Source organism: Pseudorca crassidens, chromosome 14 (assembly GCF_039906515.1).
Source record: "Pseudorca crassidens isolate mPseCra1 chromosome 14, mPseCra1.hap1, whole genome shotgun sequence".
NCBI classification, from domain to species: Eukaryota; Metazoa; Chordata; class Mammalia; order Artiodactyla; family Delphinidae; genus Pseudorca; species Pseudorca crassidens.
In genome coordinates, this window is record NC_090309.1 from 10,565,454 (window position 1) to 10,579,080 (window position 13,627).

Consider the following 13,627-nt stretch of genomic DNA (forward strand, 5'->3'; position numbering starts at 1 on the left):
AAGAACTTTATAGTGAACATCCAAATACCCACCACCTAGATTCTACCATTAACATTTTACTATACTTTTATGACACATCTATTCATCAATTCATCTTATTTTTTATGTATTTCAAAGTAAACTACAATCATCAATATATTTCCCCTTAATACACCATGGGTATCACTAACTAGAGTTCAATCTTTGGTGTAAAATTTACATACAAATGAAATGCACAAATCTTAAGTATACATTTGCTGAGTTTTGGCAAATGCATACACCCTTGTAATCCAAACCCCTATCAACGTACAGAAAATTACCATTACTCCAGAAAGTATGTACTCATTTGTGTAATCATTTCACAAGAATGTTTTTGAGATACTTCCATATTGTTGTGTGTATCATTAGTTTATTCCTTCTTATTGCCGAGTAGTATTCATTATGTGAATAAACCATAAATTTTTTAATCCTCATTCTTATATCTTATATTGTGATTTAGTAATTTCCAAACACTATGTGTAACTTTGCCAACATACCCACAAAAGAGGCACATACATCTTTTGCATTCTATAGATACTGTGGAGAAGATAAAGTGGATGAAAAAAGAGACATAAAAATTCTCTACTCTTGCCATTTTGCATCTGTTATTTACAAAATTCACACACATGCTAACAGAGTCGGTCATCACAGGCATGACCCAGATGGGCTCTTGATCACTTATCCCATGGATACCAAGTTGGAAATCTGTTCCATTTTTTGCTTCAGGTGTCTTCCGTGGGGCCAGGGAAAAATGAGCTCACACTACCTACAGAGTCCTTCACAGACATACAGGGTATCAAAAGGCTCTGGAGCCAATTTGTCTCCGATTGAATAATCCTGGCAATAGTTTACTTTGTTACATCTTTGTAATAATTATAATTTTTTTAGTTTACTTCTACAACATTTCCTGGTTCTCTCAATGTCCCACTAAGTTTAAAATTAAATACAAAACCATATTAAGCATCTGGCCAAAGCTTAGCTTAAGCCAATGTCTCATCAAGTTTTATTTTTATTTCTACCAGAAGAGTATTCTATTTTGTTGTACCACTATAATTCCAATAGAGTCCATTAAGAAACATTTATCCATCCCATCTTTTGTACTTTTTAAGTGAAAGTCCAAAAGTGGATAAAATACGAGCATTCAGTACATCTCTTACCTGCCAAAGTTTATAAAATAATTCTATTTAGTGGAAACAATATTTGGTAATAGATCAAATGAAAAATAAAAAGTAAAATTAGCAAAGTAAAATAGGAATTTCAGAAAATAAATTAACAACACATTAATTACTACTTACTTTTTTCTTACAAAATTTTTTTTCTTGGCCATGACACGCGGCCTGTGGGATCCTAGTTCCCCGACCAGGGATTGAACCAGGGCCCTCAGCAGTGAAAGCATGGAGTCCCAACCACTGGACCACCAGGGAATTCCCTTTCTTAATTTTTTTTTTTTACGATTTTTTTTTAAACGTGGACCGTTTTTAAAGTCTTTATTGAATTTGTTACAATATTGCTTCTGTTTTTATGTTCTGTTTTTTGGCCACAAGGCATGTGGGATCTTAGCTCCCCGACCAGGGGTTGAACCCACACCCCCTGCACTGGAAGGCGAAGTCTTAACCAATGGACCACCAGGGAAGTTTCCCCACCCCAACCCAAAATTATGAAAATATCAAAAAGTATGAAGCGAAACATAATAGTCATTAGCATTCTGCCACATAGAGTTACCATCCTGGCATGTTTCCTTCCATCTTTTTTTCTATGTATATTACATATAAAATTTTAAAATTGAAATACTGTATATTCAATTTTATATTTTTTCAACTTGACATTTTATCACAAATATTTTCCCTAACATGTTAAAATCTCCTTAAAATTTTAATCTATTATATCCCAACATGTTATTTATCCATTCCCCTACTACTGATCGTTTAAGTTGCATCCAGCCTTTTGTATTATAAGTAATACTATGATGAATACCTCCATACCTCAACCTGTGTCTCAATTTTTTATTATTATGTATGGTAAATTCCTGGAAATGTAATTCCCAGCTTAGGAGCATGAATACTTGCTACATCTTATCAAACGGCTTTCCAGAAATGCTGTGCCTTATACCCTGCAGCAGTGTTAAGTGCCTGTTTCATCACAGCCTCCCCAATACCGGGTAATGTGATATTTTAAGTGTTTGTGATCTCTTACTTCCTTTGCAATTACTTGATTAACTTTTAAGTTAACTTTTCTCATATTTGTGTGTTACTAGTATTTCTCCTTTAGTTCAAGTCCTTTGTTCATTTGTCAGGTCTTATTTTTCTTATATATTAGGACTATTCCTTGACACCTATTTCGCTGGGATTCATGTGAAGCAAAAACACTCAATAGCTCCACTGGATGAAGGATAAAGGAAAGGAGGCATGGAGAGTGGAGGAGAGTGATGTTGGGCGCAGAGGTGGTTGGAATAATTATTGTTAAAAGTTTAGATTTGTAGGGCTTCCCTGGTGGCGCAGTGGTTGAGAGTCCGCCTGCCGATGCAGGGGATGGGCTCGTGCCCCGGTCCGGGAAGATCCCACATACCGCGGACCGGCTGGGCCCGTGAGCCATGGCCGCTGAGCCTGCGCGTCCGGAGCCTGTGCTCCGCAACGGGAGAGGCCACAACAGTGACAGGCCCGCGTACCAAAAAAAAAAAAAAAAAAGTTTAGATTTGGAGGTGAGATGGGTTAAGGGGAGCTGTTAGGTTGGAGATAGAGCCGTTAGGGTGAGATGCGGGGGAGAGCAGCACTTAGTCGATGGTCCCGATTTTCTAGCCTCCCCGGGGTTGGGTTGGGAGTGTGAAGGCTTAGAATCAGTTTGGTGCTGGGATCAGTTTGATGCTGGGGGTGAGGTAGGTTACAACTTGGAAACTGAAGTGGGTTGGGTTGGCTCCCAGGGTTAGGGTGCGCCCCAGAGCTCGCCCGCCACCAGAGCCCAGGTCCCCCAATGGACAGCCAGATGATACCTGCTGCTTCAGCTCCTGATTGCGACGCTGCAGTGACTGGAGGGGATCGCGCTGCCGCCTCGCCAGCATCTCCTTCGCCTCGGCGCGGAGCTCACGCCGGTCGTCAGGGAAACCAAGACGGCGGCACCGGAAGGTGACGCCATCACCGCGCGCCCGCCTCGCAGCCCGACTGCCTGGTGCGGGAAGAGTGTGGGGATGATTCTCCCTCGAGGAAGCCGCTCCGCCAGCCCGCAGGTCCTGAGCTCACTGCCCAGCTACTCACCTTTTTCTCGCCAGTCCGAAAAGATTGGGGTGGAGATGAGGGGGAATGCCCCGCGGCGTCCGAAACTACAAGTCCCATAATAACCCAGTACTACCACGACATTCCTCCTGGGGTACTGGGTGTTTTGGCAGTTGTTTTCTGACACCAGTTTTTCTAAACTAACCTTAAGATACAATTTAAGCATCTCAATGTCTTAAATTAACTGCAAGCATAGCTTTCCTATATGGCCTTAATGGGATACGTGGTTCTGGCGCATACTCTCACTTCAAAAAGGCAGTGTTAAATTCTTTGCCACTTGGGATACTGCTGAAGTATCACTTCATTGTAGTTTTGCACATGGTCCATCCTGAGTTCTGGGAGGATGGTGACTCTGTTCTACAGCAATTTTGTGAGCACCTAATTATGAGCTCCATTTTACATCTCTCAGGGAGGTTGTAATAACATTTCCCCAAGTGGGACTCAGTCCTATAAATCCAATTCCCAAACTCTTTCCACTACACCGAATAAGGATGACGACCTGAGCTCACTTTTCAAAAGATGAACCACACTGATGTGTTCTTCAGTACAACACACAAGGTAATTCCACAGGCCCAACTGCCACGTTATTTGCAATACCTTTTTCTTCAATAGAGAGAAGTGAAAAGCGCCCACCGCACTGAATTTTCAGGGTGAACTCACTCCCATGTAAGTAACATAACCCAGATTCGGATACAGAATGTGACCAGCACTCTAGTGGTCTTCCCCTCCTTCTAGTCCCTGCCCACCTCCACCCCCTACACCAAATGTAAACACTATCCCAATCTCTAACTGTAAAAATCTGTCTTGCCTCTTTTTTGAACTGAATAATGGAATCACGCAGTGTACTGGCATCTTGTCAGGCTTCTTTCATTCAACCTGTTTGTGCAATGAATCTATATCATCGCGTGGGTTGTAGTTTGTTCATTCTCATTGCTCTCTGATGTTTCATTGTATGACATACTCTAATATACTCATCCATTCTACTCTTTTTTGTATCTCATGTCTTTACTTTGAATTAATTTCTCCATCATGGCTCATGATACTTAAAAGTTCACTTAAACAGCCACAGTTTTTCCATTGAAAATCTAACAACAAATGAGGAAGTAGTAAGTACTATAAAGTATTTTTAGATGGATTAATAAATTGGTACTTCTAAGTGATCTTGTTAGAGGTAAGCAAAAAGAAAAAAACTATACTAAAGACAACCCATCATTTATGAAATCCTCATTTATTTTATATATGTCTATAAAATTTTTTTTAAAAAATCTACCTACTTTATAGGGATTTCCATATTTTAAATGGAAAAGTTACAGGGTCATGAAGATGGTAAAACTCTATATTGGTAAAAGTAAACAAAATAAACCCCCTACACATGTATATATGTATGAGGAAGGGTGCAAAAAAGGTTTATTACTCTTGTTCATCTCGGGTGGAAAGATGCTTTGATTTTATACATTTTTGTACACTATTCAGCATGAGCAGCATTTATTCCTTATGATTCCTGCATCAGTATCATCCACATCACCTGGGTGACTGTTAGAAATGCATATTCTCAGGCCTCACCACAGACCCACAGGATCAGCATCTAAACTTTAACAATACCCCAGTGTTTCACGTGCACCTTCAAGTTTGAGAAATACCGCTTAGGTATTCACCACGCCGTAAGGAGTGAGATGACTCAGCTAGCTGCCTTCTTTTTCATTAACTTACATTTCTTTTGACTTGTAATGCTCAGTATAGTCGCTTTAGCACTAATCACTGCTTCTGTTGTCATCCCTTGATGCCATTACGAAAATCAGAGTAACCTACAAGACCGTTTTGAAGTGAGGTAGCCGAAACCAAAGCAAACCATGGCCATTGCTTCTCCTGAGAACAAGCTATTTCATAAAACTCGTTATGATTTTCTTCCATCAGTGTGTTACAATGTATATCAACTCTGTGTTACAATGTATATCAACTTTGTACCGCTGTCTCACAGGAGATACTGAAAAAGAATTTAACAGCTTCCAGACTAGTGGTTAACATGGAAAATGTAACATCTCCATGTAAGCCAACAGTTTCAGGGAAAAAAACCAAACACATTTAAGTGGGGCAAGGGGTAGACAGCTAGAGGTGAAACAGTGAGAGGAAATGTCGGGGGGAATTGTCCACCACAGGGCTGGGAACACATGGGCACAGTGTAAAGAGGCAGTAGGCAGAAAACGAGGGGCAGACTGAGTGGTGTAGGGTGGCTGAAAACCGCGTAAGGACTAGACGGGCCTCGGGGGTGAACAGCACAGGCCCAGAGGAGCAGGATGACAGAACATTGGGGTGAGACAGGAGAGGGAGACGAGTGTGTCCGGGTGCTGCACATAAGTAATGGGAAAGGAGTCACATTGGAAAGACCAGGTCCACCAGGAACGTGGCACAAGAACAGGCCCATACGGGCAGAACTGGTCATAACCTAGATGCTTAACCAGGAACATACCAACAGTCTGGAGGCACCGTGGATGTGCCATAAGAAACCTACCTTGTCTCAAAGAGCCTCAACTCTTTGACCCTCAGTGATGAATGGTGACTCAGATACTTCAGCCACCTGCAGCCCAGACGGAATGGCGCTCTAAGAACCAACATTTCGGTCCTTAAGTACTGCATTCACAGAATGCAAATGAAGTTGGAAGTAATAAAGCATAACGGCCCTCCTAAAATGGAAGAAAAAAAAGCTCTCTGTGGAAACAACTTTCCCGAATTTTCTTATGTTAATATGGACCTGATCCTAAATTTACTGAGAAACAAAATGAATCTTTATAGGAATGAGCACGGGCAGTGTTCTAGAAAACACCTCTGGAAAATCAAAAATAACCTGGGACTTGGTCACTCTTGATTTTCAGACACAGTTATCCCTTGGTATCATCGGAGGATATCATCCTGGAACCCCAGGAGCTGCCACGGATACCAAAATCCAAGGCTGCTCAAGCGCCACAGTTGGCCCTTCCTATCCATGTTTCCGCAGGCACAGACTCAACCAGCCATGGATAGTAAGTGAACAGTGGGCCACTTACATATAGATTTATTGAAAACAATCTACATGTAAGTGAACCTGTGCAATTCAAACCCATGTTCAAGGGTCAACTGTAGTTGGGATTTATCACTAAGGTCTATTCAATGAGGTTTCTCCTTCACATGTATACTCCATAATGACACCAATGAAACTTTTGTCAGTAAAAACTTATACTTCATGCCTGGAGTATGTTGTCAGCCTCAGATGTGTAAAGGTCTTACATACATTACCCTTACCTCAGTTATTTTTACATAGCCATTTGCTTTCCAGAATAGGTCCAGCAAAACTGCTAACCAAAGGGAATCATAGTGGTTCCTAGACCAATTTTGCTTTGCAGTTGTACCAAGGAACCAGCATAGATTCTTTAGAAAACAAGATATCTGACCAAAGACAGTAATTATAAGTTTTGAGGATCAAATCTCTTAATTCAGTAAGCTGCATGGGAGGCAAGATACTCCTTTTCCTTTTAATAAAAGGTTCAAATATGTTTAATTTTTTTATTTTAAAAATAAAATTGATTCATAAAGTGCAAGGAGAAACTATTTCTGTCCAGTTCTCTATATCCATCTTCAACAAGCTGTTGGAAACAGAAAAGAGAAATAAAAATTAGGAATACATAATGGTTAACTTCAAATTATTCTATTGTTTAGTTAAACCATGAACAAGATCTGGTGTTACAGATAAGAAAACTGCGACCCTGTAAATTTGCAGAGCTCTGATGAAAAAGCCAGGACTCGACTCAAGGTTCCTGACTTTCAAGCCATTGCCAGCCTGCCAAGGACCTAAGAATTTAGACTGGAGATGACAAAACATGAATGCAAAGATGTACTATGGTGCTACCAAGGATATTTTAAAAAATAAATTGATGTGGGGAGGGGGGAAGGGGGTGGTAGGAACACCTCCACGGTCCTTTTTTTCATTTTCTATTCTTTCCAGTATTTTCCATTTTGAAGCTTAATGTTGCCAAGGTGCAACGACTTTGCACGCGGTTAAGACAGTCCCGTTAAACACACGCAGTGAACTACGATACCAAAATGTGAGTTATTAGGGAAAACAGAACTTCCTCCTCTTTCTGGTGCCTGGGGGGACAAGTCACCTCCTGTGGGCTCTCCAAAGACCCTCCTGTCCCAAGATATCCGGCCGTCCCCGAAGTCTCCCCATAAGGCGTCGCTGTAAGTACTGCTCACCGACTCCGGCAAGAGCCCGGCACTGCGAGCGGAGAGAGTGTGGCGAGCCTGGCTTCGGCTGGAGCCCCGCGCCGGAGAGGCGAGGTGGCCTCGACGTGGCCGCGCGGTGGCCGGCGGGGACCGACAGCGCGGGGATCTCAGGCCAGGTCCAGCTTCTTCTGCGTCGCCGCCAGCTTGTCTTGCAGCCTCTTCTTTCTCCAGTCCAGGTAGCGCCGCCGCAGCCGGTTTGCCTGCCAGCCCACGAGCACTCCGGAGGCGAAGGCCACCAGCACGGACAGCTGCAACGTCCTCTCGGACACCTCCGCCATCGCGGCTCCCAGGCTTGCAGCGCGGCCTACGGCGCGGCGGCCGGGTCAAAAGGCGCAGCGCGTTTCGGGGCGGGGCGCGGGCCGTGAGAGCCAGGCGCGGCTTGCCGCGCAGCTCTTGCAATTTAAAGATTCGTCGATCTCGCCTGCTGGTGAAGCCTTGCCCCGCCCTTGGATAGCCCCACAGTTACCTCCTCTGAACCCCTACCATACTTATTGTTTGGCATTCATCAGATGTTGCCTCGATTTATTATTATTAGCTAACTACGGTGGTGCGTCTTCCCAACCTTATGGTCAGCTCAACCTCTTTGTATTTTCTCTCAGCAGCAGAATGCGAGCCAAATATGTGACTTTAAATTTTCTGGGAACCCATTTAAAAAAATGCAAACAGATGAAATTATTGTTAATAACGTATTTTACTTAGCTTAATATACATAAAGGATGTTATCTTTTCAACATGTAATCAGAAAAGCTATTAATGAGATCTTTTATTCTTTTTTCATACTAAGACTTTGAAATCTGGTGTAGGTGTTATAATTAACAGCACATCTCAATTTGAACGCTAAATTTTCGGTGGAGAGACCTGATCAGTTTCTAGAATTCACAAAAGTTAGTTGAAAAATTAGATTCATGTACCCACATTGTTTCAAACACATGTAAAAATTTCTCCAATATCTGAGTTGAGTATCTTTTTTAAAATAAATATATTTATTTATTTATTTATGGCCGCTTTGGGTCTTCATTGCTGCGTGCGGGCTTTCTCTAGTGAGCAGGGGCTACTCTTTGTTGTGGTGTGTGAGCTTCTCATTTCAGTGGCTTCTCTTGTTGGGGAGCATGGGCTCTAGGCACGCGGGCTTCAATAGTTGTGGCACGCGGGCTCCAGAGCGCAGGCTCAGTAGTTGTGGCACATGGGCTTAGTTGCTCCACGGCATGTGGGATCTTCCTGGACCAGGGATCAAACCTGTGTCCCCTGCATTGGCAGGCGGATTCATAACCACTGTGTCACCAGGGAAGTCCGAGTATTGGTTTTTAAACTAAATTTTATTAAGTTGTTTTTAAAAATTCAGAAATCAGTTCTTCAGTCACACTAGTCACATAAGGGGCTAGTGGCTACCATATTGGACAGCAAGGTCTAGAGAGCCATTCTATTCCACAACTAACACTGGGTCAGAGTTGTGGGGATAGAGGGAAAACAAATTCTAATGATGAAATTCATTCTGGTGGACAGACCCTAAGGTAACCCCCAACAATTTCCACTCCTGAAGTTCATGTCTTAAGTCCTTCCCCTAGAGTATGGGCTGATCTGTGATTTGCTGGGAGGTCACTCCTTATGTGATATACCTTATGTGATATAAAACTTCTTAACAGACTGAAGACTCCCGTTGTGGGCTTGATGAAGTAAGCAAACATGTTGGAGAAGCTTATATAGTAAAGAAATACGGGTAGCCTCTAGGAACAGCAGCATGCCTCCAGCCAACAGCCAGCAAAAAGCCCTCAGTCCTACAACCACAAGGAAATTAACTTTGCCTGTAACATGAATAGGTTTGGAAGCAGATTCTTCCCCAGTGCAGCCTCCAGATGAGATTACAGCTTGGCTGATGCTTTGATTGTAGCCTTGTGAGACCCTAACAGGGGACCCATGTGCCTGGACCCCTAACCCATGGAAAGTTGAGATTATAACTGTGTGTTGTGGTAATTTGTTACACAGCAATAGAAAACAGATACAGACACGAAAGGGAGACCAGCACATGGAGCCTGAACTCTTTTAGAGCACGGGCCTGACCTAGCCTCTCTATAGATATCAGCAATTGGACTTTCATACTTGAGGTGAAACCTATCTTACTAGGGTGATGATAAAGACAGTATCGGGTCCAATGTGAATTCAAGTCTGCCATGCTTAATGATCATTTACTTAGCAAATATTTCTTGAATGTTGCAGTAGGTATTGGAAATATAGAGGTGAATACGGCACAATAGCTGCCCTCAGACAGCTTAGTGCAGAGTGAAAGAGATGGGAAAAAATAATTATGACACACTCTGATGAATTGGAATATACAGTTAAGTATGTAGCTTAGCCTTTAAGAAAGAAAAAAAAACCCTCAGAAACCTTCTCTTTCTTTCATATTCTGTTCAATCTATTCATCAATCCTGTAGGTTCTAGTGGAAGAACTCTTCACATATTGAGGTACAGGGAAGTCATTCTGGCTTATACGTGATGTGCCTTGAACTTTATGCTAACTAAAACAGCCTGTCTTATGGCCTGTCAAACATACATTATACATCTGCATTAACCATTAAAGAAATCGCCCACCATCTAGTAATACAAAGGGATAAGTAGCAACCCACTGCAGTTGCCCACCTAGAGTACCCCCTGAGGGAAATGCAGGAAAAAAAAAATGGATGGGTCATTCTGTGATTTGAATAGATGGTCCTTAGGTAGTTAAGATGCATACCTCAGAAAGAATTTCAATGACCCCAGATTTTTGCATCTTCTCTTACATAGAAAGGCACTAAAATCATTAAGTTGTGATATGTGTTCTTTGTGATTGGCAGTAATCTTTTACCAAGATGTATGCTTGACTACGTGTATTTCCTAGCCAAAAAAAAAATCATGTATATATACTCCTCCCCTACCCCTTCAGAGCAGTCTCTCAGAGCTACTGAGAGGCTGTTTCCCAGGCTATAGTCCTCAGTTTGACTCAAATAAAACTCTCTTCTATTCTTATTATAGATTGTTTATTGATTATTTGCATCAACATTTCTACTTTCAAAATATGACCAGAATTAAACTTCTTCTCACCTTACTGCTACCACTGCACCCAAGCTACCATCATCTCTTACCTGAGATACTGCAATAGCCCCTATCAGGTTTCTGTGCTTCCATATCTGTCCATGACATTCTATTCTCAATACAGCAGCCCGAGTGAGCCTTTGAAATCAGAAGGTGGACCATGCAATGCCTCTGCTCCAAATCTGCAGTGCCCAGAGCCCCTGCATGGTCAGCTCTCCTCTACCTCTTACATCTCACTGGCCTGCTCACTGTTTCATTTGTTTTTCGGCTCATTGTTTTTTTTCTTTAAGATTTTTTTTCGATGTGGACCATTTTTAAGGTCTTTATTGAACTTGTTACATTATTGCTTCTGTTTTATGTTTTTGGTTTTTTGGCCACGATGCTTTTGGGATCTTAGCTCCCCGACCAGAGATCGAACCAGCACCCCCTGCATTGGAAGGTGAAGTCTCAACCACTGGACTGCCAAGGAAGTCCCTGCTCATTGTTTTTTTAGCTCACAAGGTTCGGTGCTACCTATGAACATTTGCATGTGCAGTTCCCCTGGCTGGCATACTGTTCCCCCAGATACCTGCATGACTAACTCCTTCACCTCCTTTTTTGATTCTCCTCTCTGAGCTTCCGTGTCCTTAACTCTAAAGTGGGGATGGTAACCAATACCTGTTATGGGCCTAATCGTATCCCCCCCATACCAAATTCATGTGCTGAAGTCCTAACACCCCAGCACCTCAAAATGTGGCCCTATGTGGAGTTACGGTTTTCACAAATGTAATTAAGTTAAAATGAGGTCATTAGGGTGAATATTTGTCAAGCATCTGATACAGTGTCTGGAAAACAAAAGGTTTTCAATAAGTATTTGTTGAATGGAAATTTCTGGAAGTGGTGTGGAATGGTTTCCATCAATACCTTGCAAGTAACCACTGGTGTCCTTATAAGAAAGGGAAGGGAAGCTTGGACACGGACATGCACAGAGGGAAACCTATGTGAAGACACACGGAGAAGGGAAGCTTGGACACGGACATGCACAGAGGGAAACCTATGTGAAGACACACGGAGAAGAAGACATCCATCTACAAGCCAAAGGGAGAGGCCTCCGAAGAAACCAACCTGCCAACACCTTGAGCTTGAACTTCTAGCTTCCAGGACTGTGAGAAAACAGATTTCTGTTGTTTAAGCCCCTCAGTCTGTAGCACTTTGTTACGGCCACCCTAGCAAACCAATACAGTACCTCAAAGGGTTGTAATAGGGTGTGCTTTGTGTTAACTGGCCTCTAAAGGTTGTGCTTTCTAAATCGGATTCCTTCTCACCCTGTGGAGGTGTGTTGTCCCCACCAGCAGAGATGCTGCCAGGAACAGGCGTTTTCAGACATAAGGACCAGAGTTGTAATTTTTTCCATTACAGAAAATATTTTTTTCATGAAACAGACAAAATTGCTGATTAAATTCCATCCCACATCCCTGTTGATCTTACCATGTGTGAACACATAAAAGTAAGATAGAAATACAGTGAAAAATGACACCTTATAGAAAAGTATAAAATAAGAGGAAAAAGTCCCTCTCCCTTCATGTTTCTACCCCTTGTTGTTTCAGCTGTGTGCTCGAAGGTAAACGCTGATTAGTTTCCTGATTATGCTTCCAGGAAAATATTTTATTCATTTATCAGAAAATATAGGTATGTGCATCCTTTAAAAAATGTATACAAAAGATATCAAACTCCATGCAGGGTACTACCACCATGTACTATGTTGCAGATTTTTTCCCTGTCAGCCATACAGATCTACCACATTCTGTCTCCTGAATCCTATAATATAGCTCACATAATTCTCAGTGCAAAGGTTAGACAGTTCTAAGGATGGAAGTACCAAAAAGCAGCCTCTTCCCAAGGCCCTCAGAGACCTGGATACTTGCATCTCTCTGCTCCGCCGTCCTCAATCATCCTTACCCAAGGCTGGCTGCAAGATCGTTGCCAGTGGCCATTAGGAATACATGTTTTTTGGGTTTTTAAAAATTTACAATTATAGGAGAAGGGGAGGGGAGAGAGAAAAAGAAACCTTTCTTCTTAAGCCCATTGCTTCTTTTTAGTCAGGTTGAGCTACCTTAAGTCGCATACTCTCCTTGGTAACTGTTGCCAGGAAAACATCCCGTTTGGATTCGCCTAAACCAGGCAGAATTATCCTCTAGTGAGAGATGGGTGGAGGCCTGGCCTGATTCTGGGTTCCTGGGTAGGAAGGATGTAGATAGAAGGTCAAGGTCAGCAGCGTCTGCAGGGTGGGATGTAATCTCATTTGCACAGAGCTGCATACATGCGTGTTAAAGTGTGTGCAGGTAGAGAGATGTGGAGAAGGATGCTCACCTAAACTCACTGACCACGATCAGCTTTGATTAGTTGTTTCTACTCTTTACAATGCACACATTTACACTGTATCAAAGAAAAGCCATTTGAAAAGACCCCACTGTAAAACAACCATTCCGTAAGTCACGACTTTGGATAGAAATAGAATCATTGTCTTTTCTCAAGAACATGCAGAGAGCTTTAGGGCGATCCACACAATAAACAGTTATAAGAAGTAATTATTTCAGACACCGTGTAGACATGGGTCACTGGCTACAAGCTCGTATGGATTCTGCTTTTGGATTTCATTCACCTACCATGTGCCTGCTCCGTGCTAGGAGCTGGGGATTCAAAGATGAAGGTTTCCTGCCTCACCTCTGCCAGGTGCTTGTGGCCTAGTGGGGCAGGACAGCATATATAAATAGAGGAACTGAGGTACCATGTGGTTCTTTTCATGAAGAGCGTGGGACCACAGAGAGGAAGTGATCCACTGGCTGGGAGAAGTTGAGGAAGGGCCTCCCAGAGGGTGTGATGCTGGAATTGAGAGGGAACAACCAGAGGAGGTGGAGGGTGGCAAATGCAATGCCTGGTGTGTCTACTAAGGAACTGGGGCCACCTGACCTTCTCGTTGTAGGCCAGCCTCACTGCAAGAACTTGAATCTGGCATTGAAAGGCCAGTGTCCTGTATTCAT

General features: G+C 42.6%; 2 protein-coding genes across 11 annotated transcripts in view; both read right to left on the reverse strand.

Moving 5' to 3' along the window:
* Positions 1–6,638, reverse strand: part of LOC137205931 (nephrocystin-1) — a 104,913-nt gene extending 98,275 nt beyond the window's left edge. For all 9 annotated transcript variants that reach the window (XM_067704341.1, XM_067704338.1, XM_067704337.1 and 6 more), the window contains exon 1: positions 3,005–6,638. In XM_067704341.1, the coding sequence (XP_067560442.1) occupies positions 3,005–3,073 (69 nt within the window). In that variant the 5' untranslated portion in view covers positions 3,074–6,638. The remainder of the gene's footprint in view (positions 1–3,004) is intronic.
* Positions 6,639–6,776: 138 nt separating this feature from the next.
* MTLN (mitoregulin) lies at positions 6,777–7,857 on the reverse strand. 2 transcript variants are annotated; one of them, XM_067704349.1, is made up of 2 exons: positions 7,512–7,857; positions 6,777–6,901 (listed from the first exon to the last, which is right to left on the reverse strand). In XM_067704349.1, the coding sequence occupies exon 1, from the start codon at positions 7,817–7,819 to the stop codon at positions 7,649–7,651; it is 171 nt and encodes a 56-aa protein (XP_067560450.1). In that variant the 5' UTR covers positions 7,820–7,857; the 3' UTR covers positions 6,777–6,901; positions 7,512–7,648. The 2 variants fall into 2 exon arrangements, with proteins under 2 accessions (XP_067560450.1, XP_067560452.1); XM_067704351.1 differs by having other exon boundaries at positions 7,421–7,857.
* Between the last annotated feature and the right edge of the window lie 5,770 nt (positions 7,858–13,627).